This window comes from Podarcis filfolensis (genome assembly GCF_964270895.1).
Source record: "Podarcis filfolensis genome assembly, chromosome: 1".
Taxonomy (NCBI): domain Eukaryota; kingdom Metazoa; phylum Chordata; class Lepidosauria; order Squamata; family Lacertidae; genus Podarcis; species Podarcis filfolensis.
In genome coordinates this window covers 91,762,046-91,786,525 of record NC_139604.1, presented here as the reverse complement: position 1 = coordinate 91,786,525, position 24,480 = coordinate 91,762,046, and the positions used below count along the sequence as shown (strand labels likewise).

The 24,480-nt window shown below is 39.0% G+C and overlaps 1 protein-coding gene across 5 annotated transcripts in view; it reads right to left on the bottom strand.

The window, feature by feature from the left end:
- Positions 1-4,761: 4,761 nt before the first annotated feature.
- The window catches only part of TTBK2 (tau tubulin kinase 2), a 48,387-nt gene continuing 28,668 nt past the window's right edge, over positions 4,762-24,480 (bottom strand). For 2 of the 5 annotated variants that reach the window (XM_083606268.1, XM_083606269.1), the window contains exons 13-16: positions 23,531-24,098; positions 22,156-22,404; positions 15,078-16,342; positions 12,253-13,295 (exon numbers count right to left, since the gene is read on the bottom strand). In XM_083606268.1, coding sequence (XP_083462394.1) covers positions 12,827-13,295; positions 15,078-16,342; positions 22,156-22,404; positions 23,531-24,098 — 2,551 coding nt within the window. In that variant the 3' untranslated portion in view covers positions 12,253-12,826. Of the gene's footprint in view, positions 12,133-12,252; positions 13,296-15,077; positions 16,343-22,155; positions 22,405-23,530; positions 24,099-24,480 lie in introns of those variants that run through there. The other 3 variants (XR_014546302.1, XM_083606271.1, XM_083606270.1) reach the window with 3 other exon arrangements.

The following is a 24,480-nucleotide window of genomic DNA, read 5'->3' as shown; positions in this document are numbered from 1 at the left end:
GAGCATTTCTGTAAGATTCAATTTCAGTAAGCTATGAAGGAGCCAATATTCTCTTTGAATTATATGGCATTCTGTTCAGTTAGGGAACACGTCTTCACTGCTGTTGCCGATATTGGATGGATGAGAAAGATGGGTGACCTCAGGATGTTAAAAGTGATATATAGGGCGGATAAGTACAGAAGGCATGAGTCTGGAAATGCTCTTCTGCATGATGTAATGCCACTCATGAGACTCGCAACACAATCCTATACATAAATACCGGTAGGTACTCAAAAAGAAGTCTCATTGAGTTCAATGGGGCTTTAAAAAGACATGATTATAGCATTAAGAAATTAAATAGGGGGAAAAGTTAATTCATTTTACTATCACACATAGCAGTACAGAGTGTTGAGTGCAGAAATTATTTGGTTCTGCTTGCCCTTGTTTTTGGTGTTTGAATTTTGCCATAACTCATCCTTAGAACCTTCTGTAGCTGTTTAATTTAATAGTGTTTAATAGTGTTTAATAGTGGCAATCAGCAGTTCAAGACAACAGTTATTTACATTTTCTTAAAAGATGCCAGACACTGCAGGCTTCCAGGGAGGAATCATGGCACACTAGACGTCTCCTGGCCATAAATCTTGGTTATCACATTATCTATGGGGGAACATGGGATACAGGGGAACAGGGATAACACGGTTTAACTTCCAATGCTCTGAAAGGCATGCTTTCTATGCCAAGGAACCAGTAAATTTTATTTTAAATTATCCACCTCACTGATGAATGTGCTAATTGTGAAGTGAAGCTACATTACGTCACTATGAAAAGGGAATGCAAGGAATATACTGTTGATAAGTAAAGACTAATATATTAAAAGCACTCAGCATGGCAAAAATACCCCACTGATGATGGCATTGTGCAGCAACTACTGGATGAGCAACTGAAAAGCGCTCAAAGCTGAGATGTATAAAATGGTGAATAAAAGTGAACTAGAGAAAGATGAGGCTAAAGAAGACACAGAGCCTTTGAAAAACAATATTTATGGAGGACTGCCAGAACAGGAAAGTGGAATGGTGAAGCTGGAGACAGTGGAATGGCAGATTCTGGAGCTATGATGCTGGAGGAGTGGAATGAAACCATGTATGGAGAGATTAATAAATATAATACTTTTATTATTTGTACCCCAGCCATCTGACAGGGTTGCCTGAGTTGGCAGAGATAGAGCTGGGAACGAGGATTCCACATACAATTTGCAGTTAATTCAGAGGGGAAAGCTTTCAAGGCTCTGGCAACACCCCTGGAAAAAGAATGGAAGAGGAAATGAAAGGACTATTTTTTTATTTAAAAAAGGATGGAAAACTAAGGAAAAGAGGAAATGGGATTGGAATATATGGAACTGAGTGTGGATTAATGAATATACAATAAGCAAGTAATTATGTATTACTGTTTTAATATATGACCACAGCAAAGAGACTCCTGTGGGAATAAAGATCAAGGGTTTATTTTTTTTCAACATTGGAGGTAAAGCTGTTACGTTGGACAGGAAGAAAACTATTGTTGACATATATTGATAATAACAATAATTCCAGAACCTCTTTTGGATGTTTGTGCAGAAGGAAAATTAACTTGATACCGGGATCTGAAAACTGGAAAAACATCACCCAGCAGAAGAACAGCTGGATACCCCCCTGGAGTGAATATTTGAATAATTTTTATATATACAACTGACAGATGGATATTTGGAAGCTCTTTTCATTTATTTCTCTTTCCTTATCTTTTCCCTTTTTTATTTTTCTATTATTTTTATTTTTCTGTAGCTTTTTTCTTTCCCTCCCCCCCCCCCCCCGCTTTGCTCTTGCTGCTGCTTATGTCCTCTACTCTGGGTCAGTGAGGGGATTTTATGCAGATGAAGGTGATGGCTAGCTGCTGAAGGGCCCTGTGTGACAGGCAGGGAAAGGAAGATCTCTCTGGGTGGGAGGCTGGGGGAAGAAAGGGGATCTCCCAGGTGAGAGTTGGGAGGTTCCGATCCACCTCTTTCTTGGTGAGACAAGGGTTAAGACGAGAGAGGATTTTGCATGCTTCCTCTTTTTGTTTAAATTTGTTTGTACTGTATTATGAAAAACTTAATAAAATCTCTTTTTTTTTAAAAGCCAAACACTGCATTAACACAACTACAGAGATACAGTGGTACCTCAGGTCACATACACTTCAGGTTACATATGCTTCAGGTTACAGACTCCGCTAACCCAGAAATAGTGCTTCAGGTTAAGAACTTTGCTTCAGGATGAGAACAGAAATCGGGCTCCTGCGGCGCAGCAGCAGCTGAAGGCCCCATTAGCTAAAGTGGTGCTTCAGGTTAAGAACAGTTTCAGGTTAAGTACGGACCTCCAGAACGAATTAAGTACTTAACCTGAGGTACCACTGTAACTTTATGAGTAATCGTACATTTAAACTAACGGGAAGCAAATCTGTGTTACAGAACTTAAGCAGCTTGCTTCAGAGTTACTGGTAGGTAGTACAGACCAGAGCTAGCCAACCCATAAGGCAAGATGAGGTGACCAGACTCACAGGAACAGCAGATCCCGCTGCACTCAGTCACTTCTTCCCTAGCAGGTGTCAAAATGTCTTTGGTCAGCCCTGATATAGACAAAGACAGTGTTCTAAATACATGGTTGTGTCATGGATAAAGGGTCTTCTGCAACTTCCGCTGCGGTGCAGCACTCTTCTTTATTCTCTTCTGCCTCCCAAAGGTATTGAACCACATAAATAACATAGCTGGAGGGTGTTCCATGCTTTGCAGAATTTGCACACTTTGGGCACAGGACAAATCTTTCAAGTTTGAAGTACATTCACCTCTAACTTCTATTACAGGATCACTTTTCCCCTGCAATGACTTTAAGATACATTCTTCTCCTAGCATCTAAGAGTACTACTATTGGGATCTGGGTGATAGAATTGAAGTTCAATGCACAACATCTATGGGGTCCGAAATTTCCCACGTTGTCTTTGAGCAAGATAATAAACCAGATGATCACTGTATCCTTTTCAGACCCATGAATGGAGCTTCTTTTTTCACAGCCCTGTATTCTATAGAGCCAACCCATACAGCTAATCTGTTGCAGCTAATCCCAATATAAATTTACTACTTTTACTGTCTTGTTGAATTGTATCATTGCAAGAAGTGTTTTGTTGAGAACTGTGTCAAGTCACGTAAAGGTGGGGTGGAAACTGAACACTAGCAGCAAACCTCCCGTCGCACTAATGTCCTGTAAAGGAACTGGGCTTAGTTGTTGCTTGAAGTGCAAAAGTCACCAAAAAAAGTTGAACCAGGATGAAACCTGGTACCAAATTTACTATAACAGCATCCAGAAATTACCTTTTCTTAAGCCAGTCATTGAAGTAAAAAGATTTCCCTTAATTTGGAGAAGGGGTGGGGACTCAAGGGCAGCTTTCCCATCGCTCGAGGTTCCGAGCCGCAAGTTCCCAGCTTCCAGCTCCTCTCCCAGCAGTTTCAGATTTCACGAAGTCCCCTTTTGCTGGGTTGCCAACACCCCTTACTGTTCACCCTGGTTAACAGAGGTTCCTAATGTCAAACAAAGGCAGCTGTGGACATTTTCTTTGGTTACTCCACAGTCTAAGCTGATTCTAGAAAACACAACTACCTGCTTGAACAATCGATGTGAGGGACAGGGAATAACCAGAAAGCTGAGGAGACAACCAATGTTACTGTATTTATTTTATTAATAAAAATTATATATTGCTTGATAGTTTTTAAAAAATGTGGGATTGTGTTTTTTAAAAAGACCCAAACATCATAGAGCTTATTCAACCAACACTTTGTCATGGATTCTACCAAAATGCCTTTCGCACTCACTCTTCACACGATGGAGAGAAGTGTATCAAAGAAATCCTAATTTACTTTTAATGTGGGATCTCTCCAACCAAGAGTTTGTGTGTCAGTATATGAAACAGTACTGGGTCATTTCCCAACAGTTCACAGCTTTAACCCACTTAGTACTTGAAATATAGCTGACCGAAAGGAAGTTTCCAAGTTGTTCCAGAGATGTAACAGTTAACTACCTATGGGTTGTTAAAGCAGTCTGTAATTCTCAACAAGCCAATGTGTCTGGCACAGCTCAGTCAGTAGACTATAAAACTCTTAATCTCAGGGTTGTGGCAAAAGATTGGGCACCCTGGGCAAAAAATTATTGCATTACAGGGGGTTGGACTAGACAACTCTTGTGGTCCCTTCCAACTCTACAGTTCTATGAATACCTAATTGTAGGTGTTTGTGATTATGCTTCTTTTTGAATACTTAAGATTTACAATTCACTTTGTTTGATGGAGACTTCACTATAGAGCTTAATCTTTGCACGCTCCTTTATGTAAATAAGCTATCCCTATAACATCCCTGCCTGTTTTGTATTTATTGTTTTCTGGACAAAACTCAGCATTCACTGATGTTTAAACACTATCATATTTGCTCCCACTGAAAGGAACTTGGTGTATATTTCCCAATTGCAATTTGCACCTGGCAGTGATTTATGGAATGCAATGGTGAGAAATCAAGCAACGAGAAAAACGTCCATTTTCATTTCACTACTGTAGGGGGGAAAGATGTTTAATATGTCATCAACATTGCAAAACTGGTAATTCACAGATCAGCACCACACTTCCATTTCATAGGAAATAAACTTCATTGCTTTTCAAAGGAAGGCATTTCCAGAACTATTTTTGGTCAAGTTCCATATAGAATAAATTGAACAAATGTAGGCAAAATAATTGTTTGCATGCTGAATGATTTTTTTTTATTTAGAACCAGTTTATAAAAATAAAATACAAAATAATTTGAAAAACAGAACTTAAAACATTTACAAAGCCTTGATATGATACAAATGGGGGAAGGGAAATAAATAACTACACCTTTATGTACAAATGACCATTACAAAGACACTATGTCAGTACCTTATGTTCTTAAACAACTGAGCAAAAATTATAAATAAAAAGACATCCAATTTGAATTTTGGAAACAAGAAGTGGGGAAAGACTGGAATACTTGACGATACTAAGTTACCTCTCCAGAACAACTTTCTACCTAAATCATCATCATAACTGTTATTCTCGAGATGCTAAATGTTTTCTAGTAAATAAGAAGTGCATTTTTTTTCTAATTCTGAAATAATTCATTTTTAAAATATTGTTAAGCAATTTCAGATTAGTTAGAAGTTCAGTGCTTCAGAGGTCACTCCTGGTTTCAAAGCCTTCATTTCCTTCATTTTTGGATTCTGTTGTAAAGTAGTTAGGGGGGAAAACCCAAATATAAAACATGATCAGGCATGAATAGTTCAGTAAGAAAGCAGATGTTTAGGGAGAGAGTTACAGAAACATACGGTACTTTCTGGCCACCAAGGAACAGTATGCAAGAGAGGTTGGAGGACCACCTAGATGCATAATACTGCTCATCTGAAGACTTGTGTAAAAAGCCTTTTTAAAAGGCAGCCTTTTATGTATCAGTGAGTTGTATCTAACATTATTCATACTCAGACGCAGTGAAATTAACAGACCTACAGACCTGTTACTCATGACCATCAATTTCTTTGAGTCTCCTCCAGGTCTGACTAACATTGGATAGAACCTTGTATTAATTTGACTCTGCTATATGTGAGCCAGAGCAGCTGAAACATTTCCTGGTGTAATCCACAATCTATACACTTTTGCACAAAATGTATATTTTTTATATCTAACAGGGGAAATCATGGCAAACACAATTATCCTCTGCGGCTCATTCTTTTAGTTCCTTTAAAGGCAATAATTTGGCTAATGCTATGGGGAATTATGCCTGCATAAAAATGGACAAAAGTACAACATAGTATGTCCGGCAGAAAACTAAGATAGCAAGATCCAAATGCAGAACAGCAAAAGTCAACGCTTACCAAAGCAAAGATCTTGTGAAAGACCCAAGGAATTAAATTTCTAAATCTACATACACTCAGATGTCAGAAAATCTCTTTCATTGAATGAACACTCAAGGTAAAGCCTACTTAGATGTTGCACTGCTCTCTCTAGTACGAATGACAGATGAACTCTGAACTTTAACCCAAATTCCTAAGTCTATAGAACTATATGAAAGTTTTAGATATAATGGAGTGCACCACTGCTCAGAAGTCCCTCTCTGCATTATGTCCTTGTGACCACTTATTGCAGAAGGAAATAAGTTGTATTCCTTTAAATTACCTACAAGCAAGCTGAGTTGAGCTCATAAAAGCAAGTTGCTAGTCTAAAGCTGCAGAAGTTCAATTTAAAGATTTTCTAGCACTAGGGTTTTTTGGCCATTATTAACTGTTAATAGACACTGTTACTAGAGACCAAAGCCATTTAAAAGTAATAAAATTATGGAGCTATCACCAAGTTAAAAAACAAGACCAACATACAATACGCTTCTATATATATATATATATACATATACGCACACAGCCTGCTGTGATAATAATTACATAAATGTAGATGATATAGGCAACACACTCGCCTAAGATCCTATGACTAGAATTGTTAATATTCCATCTTACTCAATTTGTTTGTTTTCAGAAAACTATTCTTGTAGGGTTGTGAGGAGAAAAAAAGTTCCTCTGAAATGGAAGGCCAAAATTTGGAGAAAGCTATGTTATATACAAATTCTTGTTCATAAGTACAGGTATCAATCAATTTATCACTAAAAGACATGCAGAACAATAAGCAATACTACATATCTGGTTTAAGGCCTGTGCCCACTCATTCCACTAACCTGTTTTACTAACAACAGATTTAGTTGGTGGAAAAGCAGACTACACAAGAACAAAAGCAAAAAAGTTGCCTTTCTTATTTCCCTGCTTTTTGTTTTGAGACAAAGGAAGGGGTTAGGCACTACCCTAAAATGTCAGAATGCTCTGGGCAATCCTCAAACAGTTAAGGGGATCAGTTGGGTAAGTCAGCCATTACAGCCCAATCCTCAAAGGCAGCAGGGACAACATACTGTGGGATGGGGGTCTTCATTCATTCAGTGAGCCCCCATGTGTTGTCACAGCTCCCAGAATTTTCAGGTGCATAGGAGGAGTCAGTGCTCTGCAGAAATTTCCTCTATGCAACCACGTATGCTTTATACTAATACAGAGAGGAGCAAGCATTGTAGTGGATTCTCTGACCACTTTCCCCTCTTAAATAAATGTTACTTATGAGGAGTCACTACAATAACAAACCTGATCTTAGGACAAAAGGAAACCGTCAGAGGATCCTTCCTCTGTGCAAGGCTGGGCAAAGGAGATCTGTGCCCGCTATCCTGGCGGGTTGGGCTGTCCTTAACTCAAAATGCAGGAAGACCAAGACTACAGGAGACAGTATAGCAGCATAGTGATTTGGGAATCACAGCATATAACTTGGAGGCTCAATGCAACAAGATACGCACTATCTTAATTCCTATTAGCACTAACTGGGAAAATAACACTGTCTTGCATCTTGTAGCATTGAGCCTATAAAAGCAGCAAGGTTATGTTTTCTCTCGGCTATGCCAATAAACCAGTTGGCCTATTACATTTTTACCATTTTTAATTGGTTTGTTTTGAGGAAATGAAAGAAAATGTGCAAATAATATTTTAGATAAATTGAAGGAATAGATTTTAAAATGCAGGCACAGTTACGCTTTCATACTCAAGGAATTTAAGTACATTATTGGCATATATTCATTGTCTTCCTTATGTTATTAGAATTATTGTCCTACGTTTTCTGGAAATGGGAGGTGATACAAAGCATTTCATAGATTTACTACTGTAGACAAATCAGTGTATTACTTATGTTTACTTCAGGGAGGAATTGCATTTGGTGGCATTAGAGAACATTAAATTTGCAAATTATAAAAATAAGCAGCCATAGGTAAAATTAGAGCAGGGTTTTGAATATTGGTAATTTCTTTTAATTAGACTTGATGGAGATGATGTTCAGCAAGGTGTAGCAGATAGAACATTATCAAGAGCAAGAGACTATATCCAAAACATTTCCCACAAATACACGTGTTGTACTGTAGAATTAAAATAAAAGGAAACCTGAATCAAAAAGGACAACTCTATTTTCTTGTTACTATTAAAGAATAGCATTAGGGACAGATAATCTCAAAGGCAGGTGTTAAAACCTCTAAATGACCCTTACCACAGGCAGTACATGAGTATCACAGGAATGCTAGGCTTATTGTTACCCTACAAAGGTGCTACGCATAAGTTTCAAACTGCATTCCCTTTCCGTATAGCAAGGCTATATTGTAGCCACAACATGTGTCAGGGATGTGACAAGTGTCCCTCCAACTATTATAGAAGAGTTTGTTGAACAAGGTAAAAATGGAGTTTGCCAGCAATAAACCTCTAATTCTGAGATGTTTCCCATCAATACCATTTAGAAGTGTGATCTACATACCATAATATAGCAGCCTAAAAATGATAATACTAAAAACTGTGCAAAAGATGCTGTGATGTTCCTGGAAGCAGTGAAATAAAGTGTATTCAGCACAAAGTGGCAACAGTTTAGAGAATCTGTAGAGTAGGTACTGTATCTATTATACCTGTCACTGCTTTGGGGTAGTATTCTCAATTTAAGTTGAGCAGTGCTGCTCAGCTGACAGTAAGGCTTTTGTCATCAGAACAGGAAAGGAAGCAATTTGTGGTGATTCCCCTAATCCGCTGCTGCAGTCCCTTTGCCCTTCCTAAACCTGCTCCAAAGAGTTGGGAAACCCTCCTAATCATCAGCTGATTGATGCTGCTGGATACAACCAATGGTGTCTCATTGGCAAAATGATGCTGTTTGTGGGTAAATGTCTGCAGCCTATTCAGAAAATTGTGCAACTATTCCTTACTCTGGCTCAAGCCAATGAGGAAATTAGTTTTATTTGTTCTGATTCAATCCCAGCCATGCTTATTAATTCTTTGCTGCCCTTGATTTACATATTCAAATTTGAATTTTATTATCCAACACAAACTAGATTAAGCAATTCAAATTAACCCCATGACAGCAATCACTTCATTACTGTGTGGCTAGAGTTGTTGTAATCAAAATTCATTCACAATATCTATTTGGTTCACTTCCAGAAGTGGTAAAGGTTATGCAGATCTCTGTGTAAGACACGACATGGAGAAACTAAACAACGGATTAAGACAAAGAAAATGAGTTGGTTAATAGTAAGTCAACATGCTAATTTAAAGCTTCATTAGTAAACTAAAGGATTTCTAATCACTATTGGATCAGATGTTTGGCAAAGTGACAACTCCAGAAAATAGTTTTTTCAGTCACTGCATTAAAAAAACACATAGGCAACCTCCTGTGCTTTCCACAGTTACCTTCTAGTCTGACCTATATCTCGACTGCATTTGTACAACATGGAAAGAAATACAAATGCATTTCAACACAAAATAGTTTGAACATTAGCATACATATGCCATAAGTAAGAGGAATGTATAACAGCATTTTGACAACATTCTTTTTAAGTCAATGCATAGGATAGGAATTATTTTGTCCCTGACAGCAAAGCATGAAAATACATCTTTGGGATATGCCTCTCCCTACATGCAAGGGGAACTGTTTTTCTAATACTGATGCTCTGGGCATGTTTATAAAGGTTTTCCTCCAGGGCTCTTCTAGAAGCATCATGACCATGGATTTAGCATAAAATATAAAAACTGAATATTGCAAGCAGTTTAAACAAGTCATAAATAAAGGAATGCCTTTTTAAGCTGAACTTTAGGAACCAAATGGTTATATGACATTAAATGCCTCACAAAAATGTAAGAATGAGCATGAAGAATTCATAACTTTGTTGTTTCAAGGCAGTTATCACAAAGTGATGTACCTCTGTATCAACAAGAATTATTTACCTTCATGATAAATTATTCCCTGGAAGCACTTATGTACCATCTCAAAAGGGGGCATGTCATGTAACCCAGTTTTCCCAAACTGGTGTCCTCCAGAAGTTTGGGACAATTTCCAACAGTCCCAGCCAGCATAACTTGCCATCATGGATGGAGCCATAGTCCAGAAATCTGATGGACACCAGGTTGGGGAAGACTGATGTAGAATGTTTCAACTACACTCTATGAGGATAATTTGTTAGCTGAAATTAATTCTATAAAATTTGGTAACATGTGAAGACCAGAACACAGACACTTGGATTGCAGCCTCAGGGAAGGGTTGAGAGTCCCAGCAGCTTCTCATAGACATGGGAGAGGGCAAGAGAAGAAGAGCTGACAAGGCAAGGGCAAAGAGAAAATTAATTTTCTTTGCTTGTATCATATTGATCTATTATCATCACTCACTGCCCAGTGTCACAAGGAACAATTTCAACACGAAAGCCTGCTGATGGAAAGATGTGGGGGAAAGATGAAAAGTCAAAATCATGAATACACATCTCACTTGGCCATCAGATACATAGCTCCCCTGATTCATTCCATTTCATTCTGAAATTTAAAAGTGAAGCGACAAAGCTGATACTGAACACTGAGTTGCTGAGCAACCACCAACCCTTCAGTCCTGAACTGAGGCATGAAGAATATTCAGCTTTGTGCATGCCAGGAAATGGGAGCAGCAAGGCCAAGGGTATTTAATTCAGGCACGCAACTGAAGGAGTACTGCATTGTCTGTGGTCCATAATGTTACAAATGCAAATGAGAGAGTTAAGGATATAGAAGCATATGTATATATATATATATATATTTATATTTATAAATATTTATAATATATAATTTACCATGAGAACATGCAATTATTGGTATAGCACCTATCATACAATATAATACAACATAATAGGTCTTATAAATCATATAGTTTCTCAAGAAACAGCAGGTATGCTCTCCCTACTGCATTCCTCTGTAGTGTTTGAAACCTGAATGAGGCTAAGGTTTCACACTGTGCTACATTACTTATGGGAAACAATATACACATTTAAGAGTAAAAAAATTCCAACACATTCTGACAGAACCAGAGAAATTCAGTGCAGCTTCAATGCAGCATTAGAAATGTGTTAGCTCAGAGAGAAAATATTCCCTTTTCCATCCAAAGATACTATTTTGGCAGCAAACGAAGTTAAATAAAACAAAGTTAAATTAAAAATAATTTATGCTGGCTACAGGCATATGACTATAGCAAGCAGATCAGTAATTTCCAAATTTACCCACACATCCAGTATCCCCTACAACAGGAACCTTTTTGGAGAGCTAGCTGTATCCATTTTAAAACATCCCTATGTGATCCACCATTGATTTCTAAATCTAGCAAAACAAGTCATTCCTCAAATAGTCATAAAATGATACCCATATAAAGTTTGGGAAAACTAAAAGCCACTGATCTTATTCAGAGGGAATGGAAGACAATCCTTAAACATGAGTTTTCAGTATGTTGTTTTCCAAATTATAATGTCCCTAAACACAAGAATATGTCTGAGTAAGGAACTATGTATATTTGTATTGCAGGAAGCTACAGAGGCGCAGGCTTCCACCCAAACCCCCAATAAACATGTATGATTACCTGGTTCAGATTTTGGTAGCAACATCTGCAAATTGGACAGACGTGCTCTTGACATACAATATAGGTTTAGGGATGTTGACATGTGAGAAATAGTGTTGTAGGTTTTACTATCAAGTATTATTTTTCAGATTCTTAAGAAAACAAAGGAATTGCTGCTTCTTTCTAACCTACTACGTATGAAGGCTCTGCAGTGTCCTTTTAGTAGGTGGTGAAAGCTTCATTTATCTTCCAGATTTAGATTACATTCTCAAGTAAGAAGTCTAAGTGTGTAAACATTTTTGCTCTTCCTCAGTACAGTTACACTGAGAGGAACACTGTAAATAAGGTAGGTAAATGGACTAAACATCTCACCCCGATGGGTAAATTCTGATCAGCTTTAACAGTGGCTCTCCTTTGTACCCTGAGAGACTATTGCACAAACAAATGTTTTAATTATAGGAATGCTCCAGGGTCCAAACTCTTCTGGTTTTCCTTCTTAACTCAGACTGTGAGCATCATCTCCAGATCCTTCATATATGATATGATGTAAACCTGCCATAACTCCAGAAATTCACACACAGATAAATGATCAAGTTGTCCAAGAATCAGGATCTGAACAGCAGTTAATAGAATGTTACCAATCTGAAAATATAGGTAAATTTACATAAATGTTAAATTACATTGGTTTCAGTAGATTTGTACACATTTACTGCATATAAGAATGTAGCCCACATTAAATATACAGTGGTACAAGATGCTGAGTTTTTCTGTTTTTGCTTTAAAAGGAGGGAAGTAGAAACCAACAAGGAACATGGGCAGTGAGCAACTTGAAAACAGATGTGTGAAGCCCAACATTGATAGAAACTTACAGGAGTATTGCTGTTTCAAATAATGTGCTTTTTAAAAACTCTACAGACACTCACAGCTGAGTAGTACCTCAGATGTAATAGTGCCAAGGTGAAATTAATTTCAGGTTTCAGGTTTGATAACTGTGAAAGAGCCTAAAACAGGTCATGCTTTTATATTAAATAAAATGTAAACTAAAATCTTATTAAAAACACTCACCTCCAAGACACTGTTCTGTTTCACACATCTTGGACTTTCCAGATGCTCCATCCCTGCCCTCTAGCCTCCCTGATCTGCTTGCTGCATGTTCTTAGGAAATGCCTGGCCACTCATATACAAAGTGGACCTTATAAATATTTCATCTTAATTTTTGTTTCCTTTGAAAGTCAGGATGAACACTGATTTTAGAAGACTTTTGTTTAAATACACAGTACACAAACACAACATGCATCGGATTAAGGGGCTTTGACACCAGACACAGACTCAGTTCCTATCTGCTAAGTTTACTGGCTGATTTGCTCTTCCCTGTGGGAGACTTAACGTTAGAGGAGTGGTGGCAGGAGCCACTAGATCCTTTCAACCCATTCTTGTTAGACTTGTTGTAGCAGTGCTCTTGTTGGCAGGATCTCCTGGAAGATGAAGAGCCTGAAAGACTGGGAGGCGATTTACTCCTTCCAAGATGTGGGGATGAGCTCCTCTGCTCATGGTGAGGACGCCCACCCCGGGATGGTGAGGAGCTGGTAGTACGAGGCAAAGAAGAGCTCCTAGGGGAGGCACTGGGACTGCGTCTGGGGACGACTGGGCTTTTGGGTGGTGTTTTGGGGCTATGTGGAGACCCTGGACTCTTACACTGAGAAGAGCTTCGTGGTTTCTGAGATCCATTCTGAAGAATTTGAGCCAGGCGAGAGATCAGGTCTGAATCAGAGCTGCTACTTCCTAGTACTTTGTACCTGCGCAACCTTCAAGAGAAAGAGAAGTTGATTAGTACCATTTCCTCCTTCTCCAGTGCCATGAGAAGGTCTGGGTAGGCTCATACTCTTTGATCTAAGAACAGAGGCACTTCTCTGTGTGCCCCTCTAGCAAAAGTCCAAAGGGTGGAGTTCTTTTCAGCGGCAGCTCCCCATCTGTAGAATGTTCTTTGCAGGGAAGCTCAGCTGGCCCTGGCATTAACAACCTTCTGCTGCCAGGTGAAATCCTCTCTTCCCACGTATTTGAGCATTAATATCACTGTGGTTCCTGTGGAAATTTTAGCTATGCATTTCTTGGTGATCGTGCTTATGTTGTGTATGGGATGGAGTAATCTGATTAATTATAGTTAGTAGATGGTCACTTTTAATGTATTGTTGCTGTTTTAAATGTTGTATTGGTATGGATTTTTTATTCTTATAGGTCACTTTGAGGTACTTTTGTGGAAAGCAATGAATGCATTAACTCTGCAATAACTACTACTACAATGTGCCATCTTTACTACTTATTTCCAGGCCCGGCCTAAAGTGCTACTGTAAAAGGACCAAGGCAAATCAAGAACTGCCTTATCCCACATGAAGCTGTCCAAGTCCTGAAATCAACCTGAGGTCCCTCTCTCTGTTCCATCAATGAGATGGGATGGGTGGATACAAGGAATATAGCTTTTTTTAGTGATAACACCAAAGAGGAAAGGCCTCCTTCATGTGATCCAGCAGGCTCACTCTCTTCTTGCATCCAGGCAAGAACTCATTTTTAAAATGACATAGCACTAAATAAATAAATTGAATAAATAATACATAGGAATAAGTATACTGAATGCATTCACTGTAAAATGCAAAATCTGGTATTTGACACCCAATTTAGCATCCTAAAAGCAACTTTTAAACTTCAGTAAGTGTGGCTACAAAGCCTATAAGAATGCAATCTGTATTCAGAATCTGTACAAGTGCTGCACAGGACCATAAGGAGGTCTTGGCTATTGTTCCTCACTAATAATTTTTTTGTGACTTGAAGGCAGCATGTTACAATTTCCTGCAGTACAAAACCCTGTTTAACGATAATCCATAGCAGGACAAGAGGAAAAAGAGAGAGAGTGTAGCGCAAAAAGCAAGAGCTGTCTCATACCGTCTTCAAAGTCTCTGAAAAGTCATGATTCTCAGCCATAGTCTGCATTACCTTGTAAAAGGAAAAGCTTTTACTTGAAAAAAAAGCTACAAATAAAAAATATTTTGTTTCTGCTTACATTCTGCTATTGTGTCCTTTAAATACTAAATAGTCAAAGGTCCAGCTTTAAGAAAAAGCATATGATCAGTTCTTGAGTGGTTGAGTGGTTGGTTGGTTTTTGGGTAAATCAGACAAGGAATGGTAACAGAAAAGGTGTTTTCTTAATGGCATTACCCAAAGATAAATGATAAGGAGTGGTTTATATTAAGAGTCATAGCTTGATTTTCTTACTATCATATCCAGCTCACTCGGTGTGTACTCTTAGGTCTCTATAGGCAATCCAGGTTCACTTAAATCTAGAAGCAAAATGTTTTAGAAACCTAGTGTTTTAAATTAATATTGTATACAAATGTTGTTAATGTTCTTATTCAGGTAAATTTTTTCTGAATTTTGAAAGAGAAAAATATTCTGTATGTGTGTATGCACATAAGCTTGATTGCAGATATTTGTGGGGGGGGTGGGGGAGTACTTAGTGCAATTTGCATGGTATCATACAAAGCCTTCCCAAAACTGCTCAAATCTGCTTCAAAGGTGTAGCTGTTTTTACTTACCTGGCTTCTACTCCAGGCCTTGTTGGTGGTCTTCCTGGTGGTGGACGAGGAAAAAACTGAGCTGAATTTGAACTGCTAACGTGATCTGTGGGAGTCCAAGATACGGGTCTTGGGATTTTGCTCTTTCTGGACTGAGGATTGCTTGGTGACAAAAAACTCTCCTCTACTTGGCTGTGCAAATGAGTGTCCAGTGTCAGTTTTGAAAAGGAGGACAACACATCTTCAGGAAGCGGTAATGGACCAGCAACTACTTTTTCTTTCAGTGACTTGTCAGAGGCACTTGAGAGGTCACCAAGGAAAGATTTGAGCTGTCTCTTTTCTACAAGTAATCTAACCAAGTCTGTCTGATGAGCCTTTTTTAGAAGCAGCTTCTCCTTTGCTGAAACAGGAGACGATTCTGATGAGGAGTCTACCTCTTGTGCTAAAACTGGAATGCGACTCTGTCTAGCCACGAATGCAGATCTAACTAACTCCTTCTTGGATGGATTAGAACTCTCATTCTCTGAACTGGAGTGCAACAATTCTCCATTTCTCTGGACATTTTGCTCTTCTTTCCCCTCTTGGTGCAAAAAGGTGGCAAGGTTCACCTGTTGGCATTGCAATTCTTCAGCATGATCAATATCCCCATCATCATGGAAACCATTTTCTTGTACTGGTACTACTTGGTTTTCCTGTTTTTGAGCAAATGGGTCAGTACTTCTTGATAAAGAAACATCTGATGTTTCGGCTGCTGACTGCTTCTGTAACTCCTGTTTTGCATCCTGATTTGGCAAGGAGGAGGAAGGAATTGGCCTCAGTTCTTCAGGTTCTGTAACAGCCAGAGGACCATCCAATACAGATTCAGTGTTTCCTTGAGCAGTTGAACATGGTCCTTCAATCTGTAGTTCAATATCATTTTCATAAGCCACAGGAAGCTGATTCTCTTCCACTTTTTCGAAGAGATTTTCTCCTTGTCTCTTCGTGTATTGTTCAAGTAAGTCTGTTTGGCTATGATCTTGGATTCCAACACATTCTTCAATACACTCATCCTTTCCAATTGCCTCTAGGTTGTGCTCTAACTTGTGTACTACATCTGTTCTACTGGCACTAAGAGTTAGTGCATCGTTTGCCACTGCCAAGCCAACCAAGTTCTCCTTAGGAGAGGAAAGTTCAACAGTATGTTCCAAAAGCCGAGGATCCCGGTCCTTCTTCTCTAGTTGCTGGCCAAAATGAAAACTCTCCGAAGCAGACTGTGTGGATGCCATTGATGGTCTGGGTATTGTAACCTATACAGAAAACAGGAAGAAAGAAATGATATTACAGAAAAGATTTTTATCGGTTTTGAAATTACATATTGCCATATCATATTTTCAGGTTCAAAAAGACAAGTAATAGATAACTTGCTCTTGCACAACTACACAGCCCTATATTTTTGTACCTCTGTGTTGGGCTAACTGGTGCAATCTCTACTGGAAAAAAACTGGAAGACAACAGGAAAATTTTAAGCTGGGTTGTAAATTAGGGTTAACATGGCAATTCAATGTATGTTTGTGTGTGGTAACATTAACAGTCCTCATCAAAATCACTAATCTCCTCACTGCCAGCTCTACAGGTCTCTGCTCTGTCCTCATCCAACTCAATCTTTACGTGGTGTTTGATACGGCTGGCCCCCTATGACTCTGTTCATAGATGGTTGTCCTTATCCTGGCTGGATCACTCTTTCAGCATTTCCACAGAAATATGGTCCTCTTCCGCCTTCCCACTGTTTTGTGGAGTTCTTCAGGGTTCCATTCTTGGTTCCTTGCTATTCTCTCTCTGCACATTTTTTTCCTGAGTAACTTCATCAAAATCTGTATCTCTCATTACCATGTAGAGAACGATGGCACTCAATGATACCTTTCTACTCCAGAACATTTGCCTCAGCTAAACCTGCATTTCCACTTGCCTCTCTGATATTTACCTAAAGGTCTCACCATCATCTAAATTTCAGTATCTCAATGACTGACCTATTCATCATTACTCTATAGTAATTAAGATTATCATCCACATTGTTGACCGGGGTGGGTGGGGAGGATTAGAATGATATTCAGCTAAGTTTTATTCAGAGTAGACCCACTGAAATTAATAAACCTAACTTAAGACATGTTCATTAATTTCACTGGGTATACTCTGAATAAGTCTTATTTGAACAGTACTCATGGTTTTTAATTCTTTCCTTGCTAGCACATAGGTTCTTAATCGGAAAATCAGGCTATTTCCTAAACTACACAGCAAAAATAAATATTTACATTTGTAACTGCTGAAGGTGACTAAGGTTGCATGCTTATGAGTTAGGAAATGAAGCTAAACAAAATGTAGCTACACTTCTCACATGGTAGGGCTGGGGGTTAGGTAGAAATACTAAGTCTTCTGTCTTTGAGAATGACAAGGCATTCAGGAAAAGAAATCAGCAACACAGAGATATAGGACCAAACAGAAAGAGGTGATAGAGAACAGATTTGGAAGCCATCATCATATGGGTATTAGCTGACACTATGAAAATGATAACAATCAAAAATTTAATTTCTGGCTTTTTGCCATCTCCCATTTAAGTTATAGGCTTGTTATGAAAAGAGATTTTTTAGAAATTGACATTTCTACTTTTAATCATGCAGTGGCTCACATGACTGAAGAAACGCTCATTGAAAAAACAGCTCACTGTCTCCCTCTGGTGGGCAAAGACTAAGTGATATTATTTAAAGTAGGAAAGATAGCAATGATTTGAAACAATTGTTTTTTTTTCATAAGAATAAAAACTAGGTCAAAACTATGATACCTAGTCAATACTTAAAAGAGGCCTTCTCATTATCGTTAGAGATTCTTTTTAAAGGGCACTATGGTAATAAAACAGCTTAGAGCAGCCAGAACTGCTGGTTAGCCTTGCTATAGTATAAGAAATCAGTGGGCCTTCCTCCCTACTCCAGCAACTGGAAAACTTTGCACTAAGCAACCAATTTCAAGGAGCCATTTGTTTATGCTCAGGTTAAGCAAGGTAACAGAACAAAGGTCCTTCTTGCTGTAACAGAGAGACAAAAGCTTTTCCCCCCCATCCTGCTAATTCCATTATCACCTACTGAATGGTTCTTGGGTTTTGAGGCTGAACAAATCAAATTTAAAAGAAGTTTGAAGGGCAGCATATGCGCCACTCTCCCCCCCCCCTGCAATAATAAAATGCCTATGAAGTTAATGCCCAATATTGTAGTACTGAACTTATTTATTTCATAAAATTTATACACTGCTTGATTGTAAAAAGCCTCAAAAAGGCTTACAAAAAGATAAAAAAATAAAATCAAGAGGAAAAAAATACCATACTTTAAAACATACAAAAGTTAAAAGACTAAAACAGATTAAACTTTGGGATTTAATCACTGGTCCTTTTTATTTGAAGTATGAAAGTTGTAGAGTTAAATGTATTCTTACAGTACAATCGTTTTCAAGGTTATGAAAGTTACACCTCCACAGCTAAAGTCTTTTATATTTAATTTATATTTTGTCTTCTTCATTGGTGCTTTCTTTTTCCCAATTCCTTCCATTTTTCCACATGTCTGTTTATATTGTAAGCCTGCAGGTGGAGTTTACTCATTGTCAGTTTTGTTTTATGCTGTATATTATTATTATTATTATTATTATTATTATTATTATTATTATTATTATTATTATTAAAAAACACAATATTGAAAACACTTGAAAATAATTTACAACCCCTGAAATAAGGTGGGTCCTTAAAATATACACCCCAGATATCAAAAGCTAGGTAGAGAGGTGTGTCTTCAGCATTCACCAAAAGCCGTGTAATGAAGATGCCAGATGCATCTCTATGAGGAGCTAGTCAGTAATCTGGTTACCCTATTTTGAACTAATTGAAGTACCGAAGTCATCGTTAAGGTCAGCCCAACATAGTGCGCATTGCAATAATCTAATCTGGAAGATACCACAACATGACCAAGTCATTTATGTCCAAAATGGGCTGTAGCTCGTGAACCAGCCAGAGCTGGAAAAAGGCAAAATTCCTTGTCACCAAAGTCATTTGAGCCTCCAGTGATAGTGCTCAACCCAGGAGCACCTGCAGACGTGCTCCTTCTAGGGAAGTGCAACCCTGTCCAGGACAGGTGGTCTCCCCCAAACCCAGATGTGGTAACTCAGGATACATAACATCTCTGCCTTTTCAAGATTCAGATTCAGTTTATTGGGTCAACATTTGGCCCATCACCACCTCCCAGCACTGGTTTAACACTTCAACTGCCTCTCCTGATTCAGATGGTGCAGAAAGACAGAGCTGGGTGTCATTTGCGTATTGATAGCACTTCACTCCGAATCCCCTGGTGACAGCGCCCAGAGGCTTCATGTATATGTTTAATACCAAGGGGGACAAGATGGAACCATGTGAGACACCACAAAACAACTCCCATGGTGCTGAAGAGTAGCCTCTCATAGCTACATTTGGGAAACAACTCTAGGAGTATGAGCAAAACCTCTGAAACAGAGTGCCCCCCCACACTTCCCTGAGACATTCCAGAATACCACGGTCAACAGTACTGAAAGCCCCTGAGAGATCAAAGACAACGAACAGGGTCACACTCCTCCCCCCACATCTCTCTCCCACGACATGTCATCCACCAGGGCTACCAAAGGCAGCTTCAGTACCATGACCAGGCCTGAAGCCAGCTAGGAATGGATCCAAGCAACCAGTTTTCTCCAAACTCGTCTAATGCGGGACCACCACCACCTTTTTGAGCACCTTGCCCAAAAGGGAATATTCATCACTGGTAGTATACAGTGCCTTGGCCTTTTGGAAACTGTAATTTATTGCCTCTACATGAACAGAAGGACTGCTGTTCATGGAGGAAACTGGAAACCAATGGAGGTTCCCCAATGAAGTTTGGGGGCAATAAGGTGGAATTATTCATCCCCGCCCCCCTGGGAACAACTGGTCTAGTGTATTCCTTAGCTTTTCATTTAGTGAAAAACTAAATGTTCTTTCCTATTTTTATCTTGCCAGAAATTTATCTGATACAATGTTTGCCATTTGTTAGACATATACTGTATTAGAAAAGTAAAACTGCATTCTAGCCTCAGGACACAAAATATGATACACAGTACTATTCTAGTTGAGCTTCTAAAATACATTATCTTTCTAAAAGCCGATCATATATACCCATGCTTTATTTCATTAAATTCAAGGCTATCTCTTATACAGGAATTAACCAGACTAAGACTTCCTCAGCTTTAGAAAGACTGCAGCAACATGTGTATTAAGACAATGATGGGATCATGATTTTGATTATAGTCTTCCCAGTAGCAATAATATTAAACCCTACTGAAGTTTCAGCATTAAAAAAATTCAGAAACCAAGTAACAAACTAAAAGTATCCAAGTTCAATATATACAAGTAAATCTACATGCTGCAGCACAGAATGCAGTGATGATTTAATCCAGTGACAGAACATGACAATTGAAACAAATGTTATTTTGTATATAAAGCAAAATGAAGAGCTCTGCTGGAATGTCCTATATGCACGGCAGTATTTTGGTGGGATGGATTAAAATGAGAGGTTAAAACCACACTGTTTAATAGTCATTTCATGTATAAGTTCCTCAGCTGCTATTAACAATTCTAAATGCTATTACAGTGGTGCCTCGCAAGACGAAAAGAATCCGTTCTGTGAGTCTCTTCGTCTAGCGGTTTTTTTGTCTTGCGAAGCAAGCCCATTGACGGATTAGCGGATTAGCGCTATTAGTGGCTTTTAGCGGCTTATCGCCTTAGCGGATAAGCGGCTTAGAAAAAGGGGGGGGGGAGAAAAAAAACCTGCAGGAACTCGCAAGACATTTTCGTCTTGCGAAGCAAGCCCATAGGAGATTCGTTTTGCGAAGCACCTCCAAAACGGAAAACCCTTTCGTCTAGCGAGTTTTCCGTCTTGCGAGGCATTCGTCTTGCGGGGCACCACTGTATTATTTTGAACACTAGTACTTTTGCCTGGAAAGAAAAATAGCTTGGATATTAGGTTCTCAGCGTTTTCTATATTACTTTCCGCTATGCTACATACTCCTACCATTCATTTTAGTGCCCTGGACAATACACTTTAGCTTCCTATTCGTTGTGGAAATACCTAACAATTTTGTTAGTTCTATCAATAAGACTCAAACACAAGAGTCAATATTTTTTTCCAGCCGGTAGGCTAGATCCTGACCTCCCACACATCCCACGATGCACTTTGACAGCAAGTCCTGCATTGTCTTGTTTGCAACATGGTTTGGATTCGAACCATGCCTGCAAATGGTCAGTTTTCCTCTGCAGACTAGCAAAGCTCTATGCAAAGCTGGTCTACAGAGGAAAATAATTTGTTTGCAGACACAAGCAGAACCCAAACCACAGTGACATATGGGAAACTTCAAAAGGGCTCACTGTCAGTAGAGTTAGTGAGCCCCACTTTCCAAGGGACAATCAAGAGTGTACTTTAAGCATCCAATTATTTCTTTTTGGCCTCATCTTTACCTAATTTACCCCAATGTCATATATGTTGTCAGGTGTGGGATAGGTAGGTGTGGTTTGCAAGAAATGGCCTTGTGAACCAAATTAGGATCCTTGTTGGGCCTAATTTGACCACAGGCTACAACTTCCCTATGCCTTCTCTCTCTCTCTCTCTCTCTCTCTCTCTCTCTCTCTCTCACACACACACACACACACACACACTTACTTTAGTATATTCATTTAAAAAAATGTTCAAGTCACCTATGCTTCCTGGCTGTTATCTACTGACAGTACTTTAACCTAAGGTTAAAACTACAGAGGTTCTCATTCATCATTTCTTAAAATTAAGAAATTTCATTTTCTGCATAGTAAATCAGCTTTCCTGCTCTAGCCTCTGCATATTTAAGTAGTGCTTTTGTCTGAAGTTTACATCTCTTAAGTTATTATTTTTATTTCTCAAGACCAATGTTTTCAAAAGGTAATTATTTAGAGTACATAAGTCTACTTTTGAGCAATGCGAAGTAGCTGAGAACCCATAAAACATGGCAAATGACTGACACAGTGTAGTTGCTTAGATGAAGATGCATTCACCTGCTGAAGTTGTGCTTTTGAGATGCGAATGACAGGGGGGAACTTGTTTCCACTGGGAATGACAGGAAGTTGCCTACGGGCAGCTGACCAGGAAGAGGAAGAGTGGCTGTCTCCTGATTGACTCCTTGGAAAGCCAGCCTCTTTCACAGGGTCCGGGTGGGTGGTGAGGTGGGTTATAGGGCTCAGGGTACGGAGGATGGGACTTGAAATTCTTGGGATGGAGAAATGCAGCATGTGAAGTGAGTTGAGCTGTGAGAACAACATGGCAAGGAAAAAAGAAAATGCTTCAAATATATAAAGATCACTTTATTTCGGTCTGCTCTCTGTAGCTTTGAACTTTGTTTCCTCCAGTAGCCAATATTACAAAAAGTAAATACTGGCAGCCACATGATGCTGATTAGAACAGACAGAGAGAGTTATACTGCTGAGAAAGGTTAAGAGTTTCAAAGTAAGCAAAAGTGACGAAGAACTGAATAGACAGTGGGCTGTGAAGAACCAGAGAACTGAAAACAACAGTTTACACCTGGGTGGGTGGGTTAATATTTTTCAAAATACTTCAGTATCTACAATCAACAGTTACTAGCCTCTGGTAATAAAAATAGAATTCCATAAAAGTTAAATTATATCAGGTAATTATTCAAACTAGGTGCATTCCTCATGTTTTTTATATTTCAAAAGTGGTTTTTGGAACTGAACAAGCCACTTTTTTCTGCGATAAAGGAACAACATTATTTATATTAAAGGTAAAGGAACCCCTGACCATTAGGTCCAGTCGTGACCGACTATGGGGTTGCAGCGCTCATCTCGCTTTACTTTATTTATATTATGTCATTGCAAAACCTTAGTACAGTGGTACCTCGAGTTACAAACGCCTCAGGTTACAAACGCCTCAGGTTACAAACTCCGCTAACCTGGAAGAGTTACCTCGAGTTGAGAACTTTGCCCCAGGATGAGAATGGAAATCGTGTGCCAGCACAGCAGCAGCAAGAGGCCCCATTAGCACAAGCACGCCTCTAGTTAAGAACAGTTTCAGGTTAAAAACGGACCTCCGGAACGAATTAAGTTTGTAACTAGAGCTACCACTGTATTTTCGATAATTCTCAAACATACCATCATTCTTGTGCTTTCTTAGGATGTATCTTAATTAAATCAAAATTGAGAGTTGGGGACATTATTGAAATACATGCTAAACCCTAAAAAAATTGCTTCTGCAAAGTGCAATTAACTATCATATTCTTCTTAAATTGACTGCAAGCAGGATATTATCTCTATGCAGTATTTTGATTAAGCTTCAGATCTCATGCTTTCAGTTAAAGATTTCTCACAGTGTCTGAATACAACAGAGATGAGCTACAGCTATTAACAGTTCACTTACTGGAGTAAGAGCCCCTTCTGCTTGGGCCTCCATTAGGCTTGTGGGTGTGACTGCAAGAAGATGACCAGCAGTTCCAACTGGGAGTTCTAGTTGATCTGTAAACTGTTCAGAAGCGGCTGTACCATGACACTCAATATCTAGATCCAATGCTGGTCCCATAGCTGTATTCTTGGTATGAGCTCTAAGCTTATCTTCTTGTGGGGGCTCTTCAAGGACTTGAAGCACCTCAGGCTCCTCATCGGAGGGGCTTCCAGTTGTTTTATGCCCTAAAACTCCATTAGTCCTGAAATCCTGCAAGTCTCTGTCCTTATCCACTATGACCCATTCCTTGGAGTCAACCTCCTGCTGGCAGGAACTCAAATTGACTGCCACATATCCATTGCTGACAACACCATCACCCTGTTCTGGAGAGCTGCCAGAAATGGGCTTGGAAGCTTCAGGTAGGTATTCTTCATCATAGTGCCAAACATGCTCATGACTGGAAGCAACTGGAGGCATGGGTGGTTTTTGAAAAGCTGCAACAGCAGATTCTTTGCCAGGATTCAACTCTCTTTTCTTCTTCTCCATGCTTGGGAATGTTGAGAGAAAATAAGGAAACATGATAAAGCAAATTAGGATTGTGTAAACCATGTTAAGTGAAAAATAACAGGATAATATCTAATGTAGACAAATTAGGCTATTTGTTATCAATATCATTACATTTCTATTTCTAGCAGATGTTCTGGGGTAGCTCCTGTGGCATCCTCCAGATGTTCTTGGACTACAACTCTCATCAAGACTCAGAATGTCAAATGGCCAGGAATTATGAGAGCTATAGTGCAAGAACATCTGGAGGGCGCCATGTTGGCTACCCCTGTTCTAACTAATCTTTTAGAACTGGATTTCTCAAATTATATTATGAATTACTGGCTCCCCTTTCCCAAAACCTGACTTTACTTTCCCTGCATTTG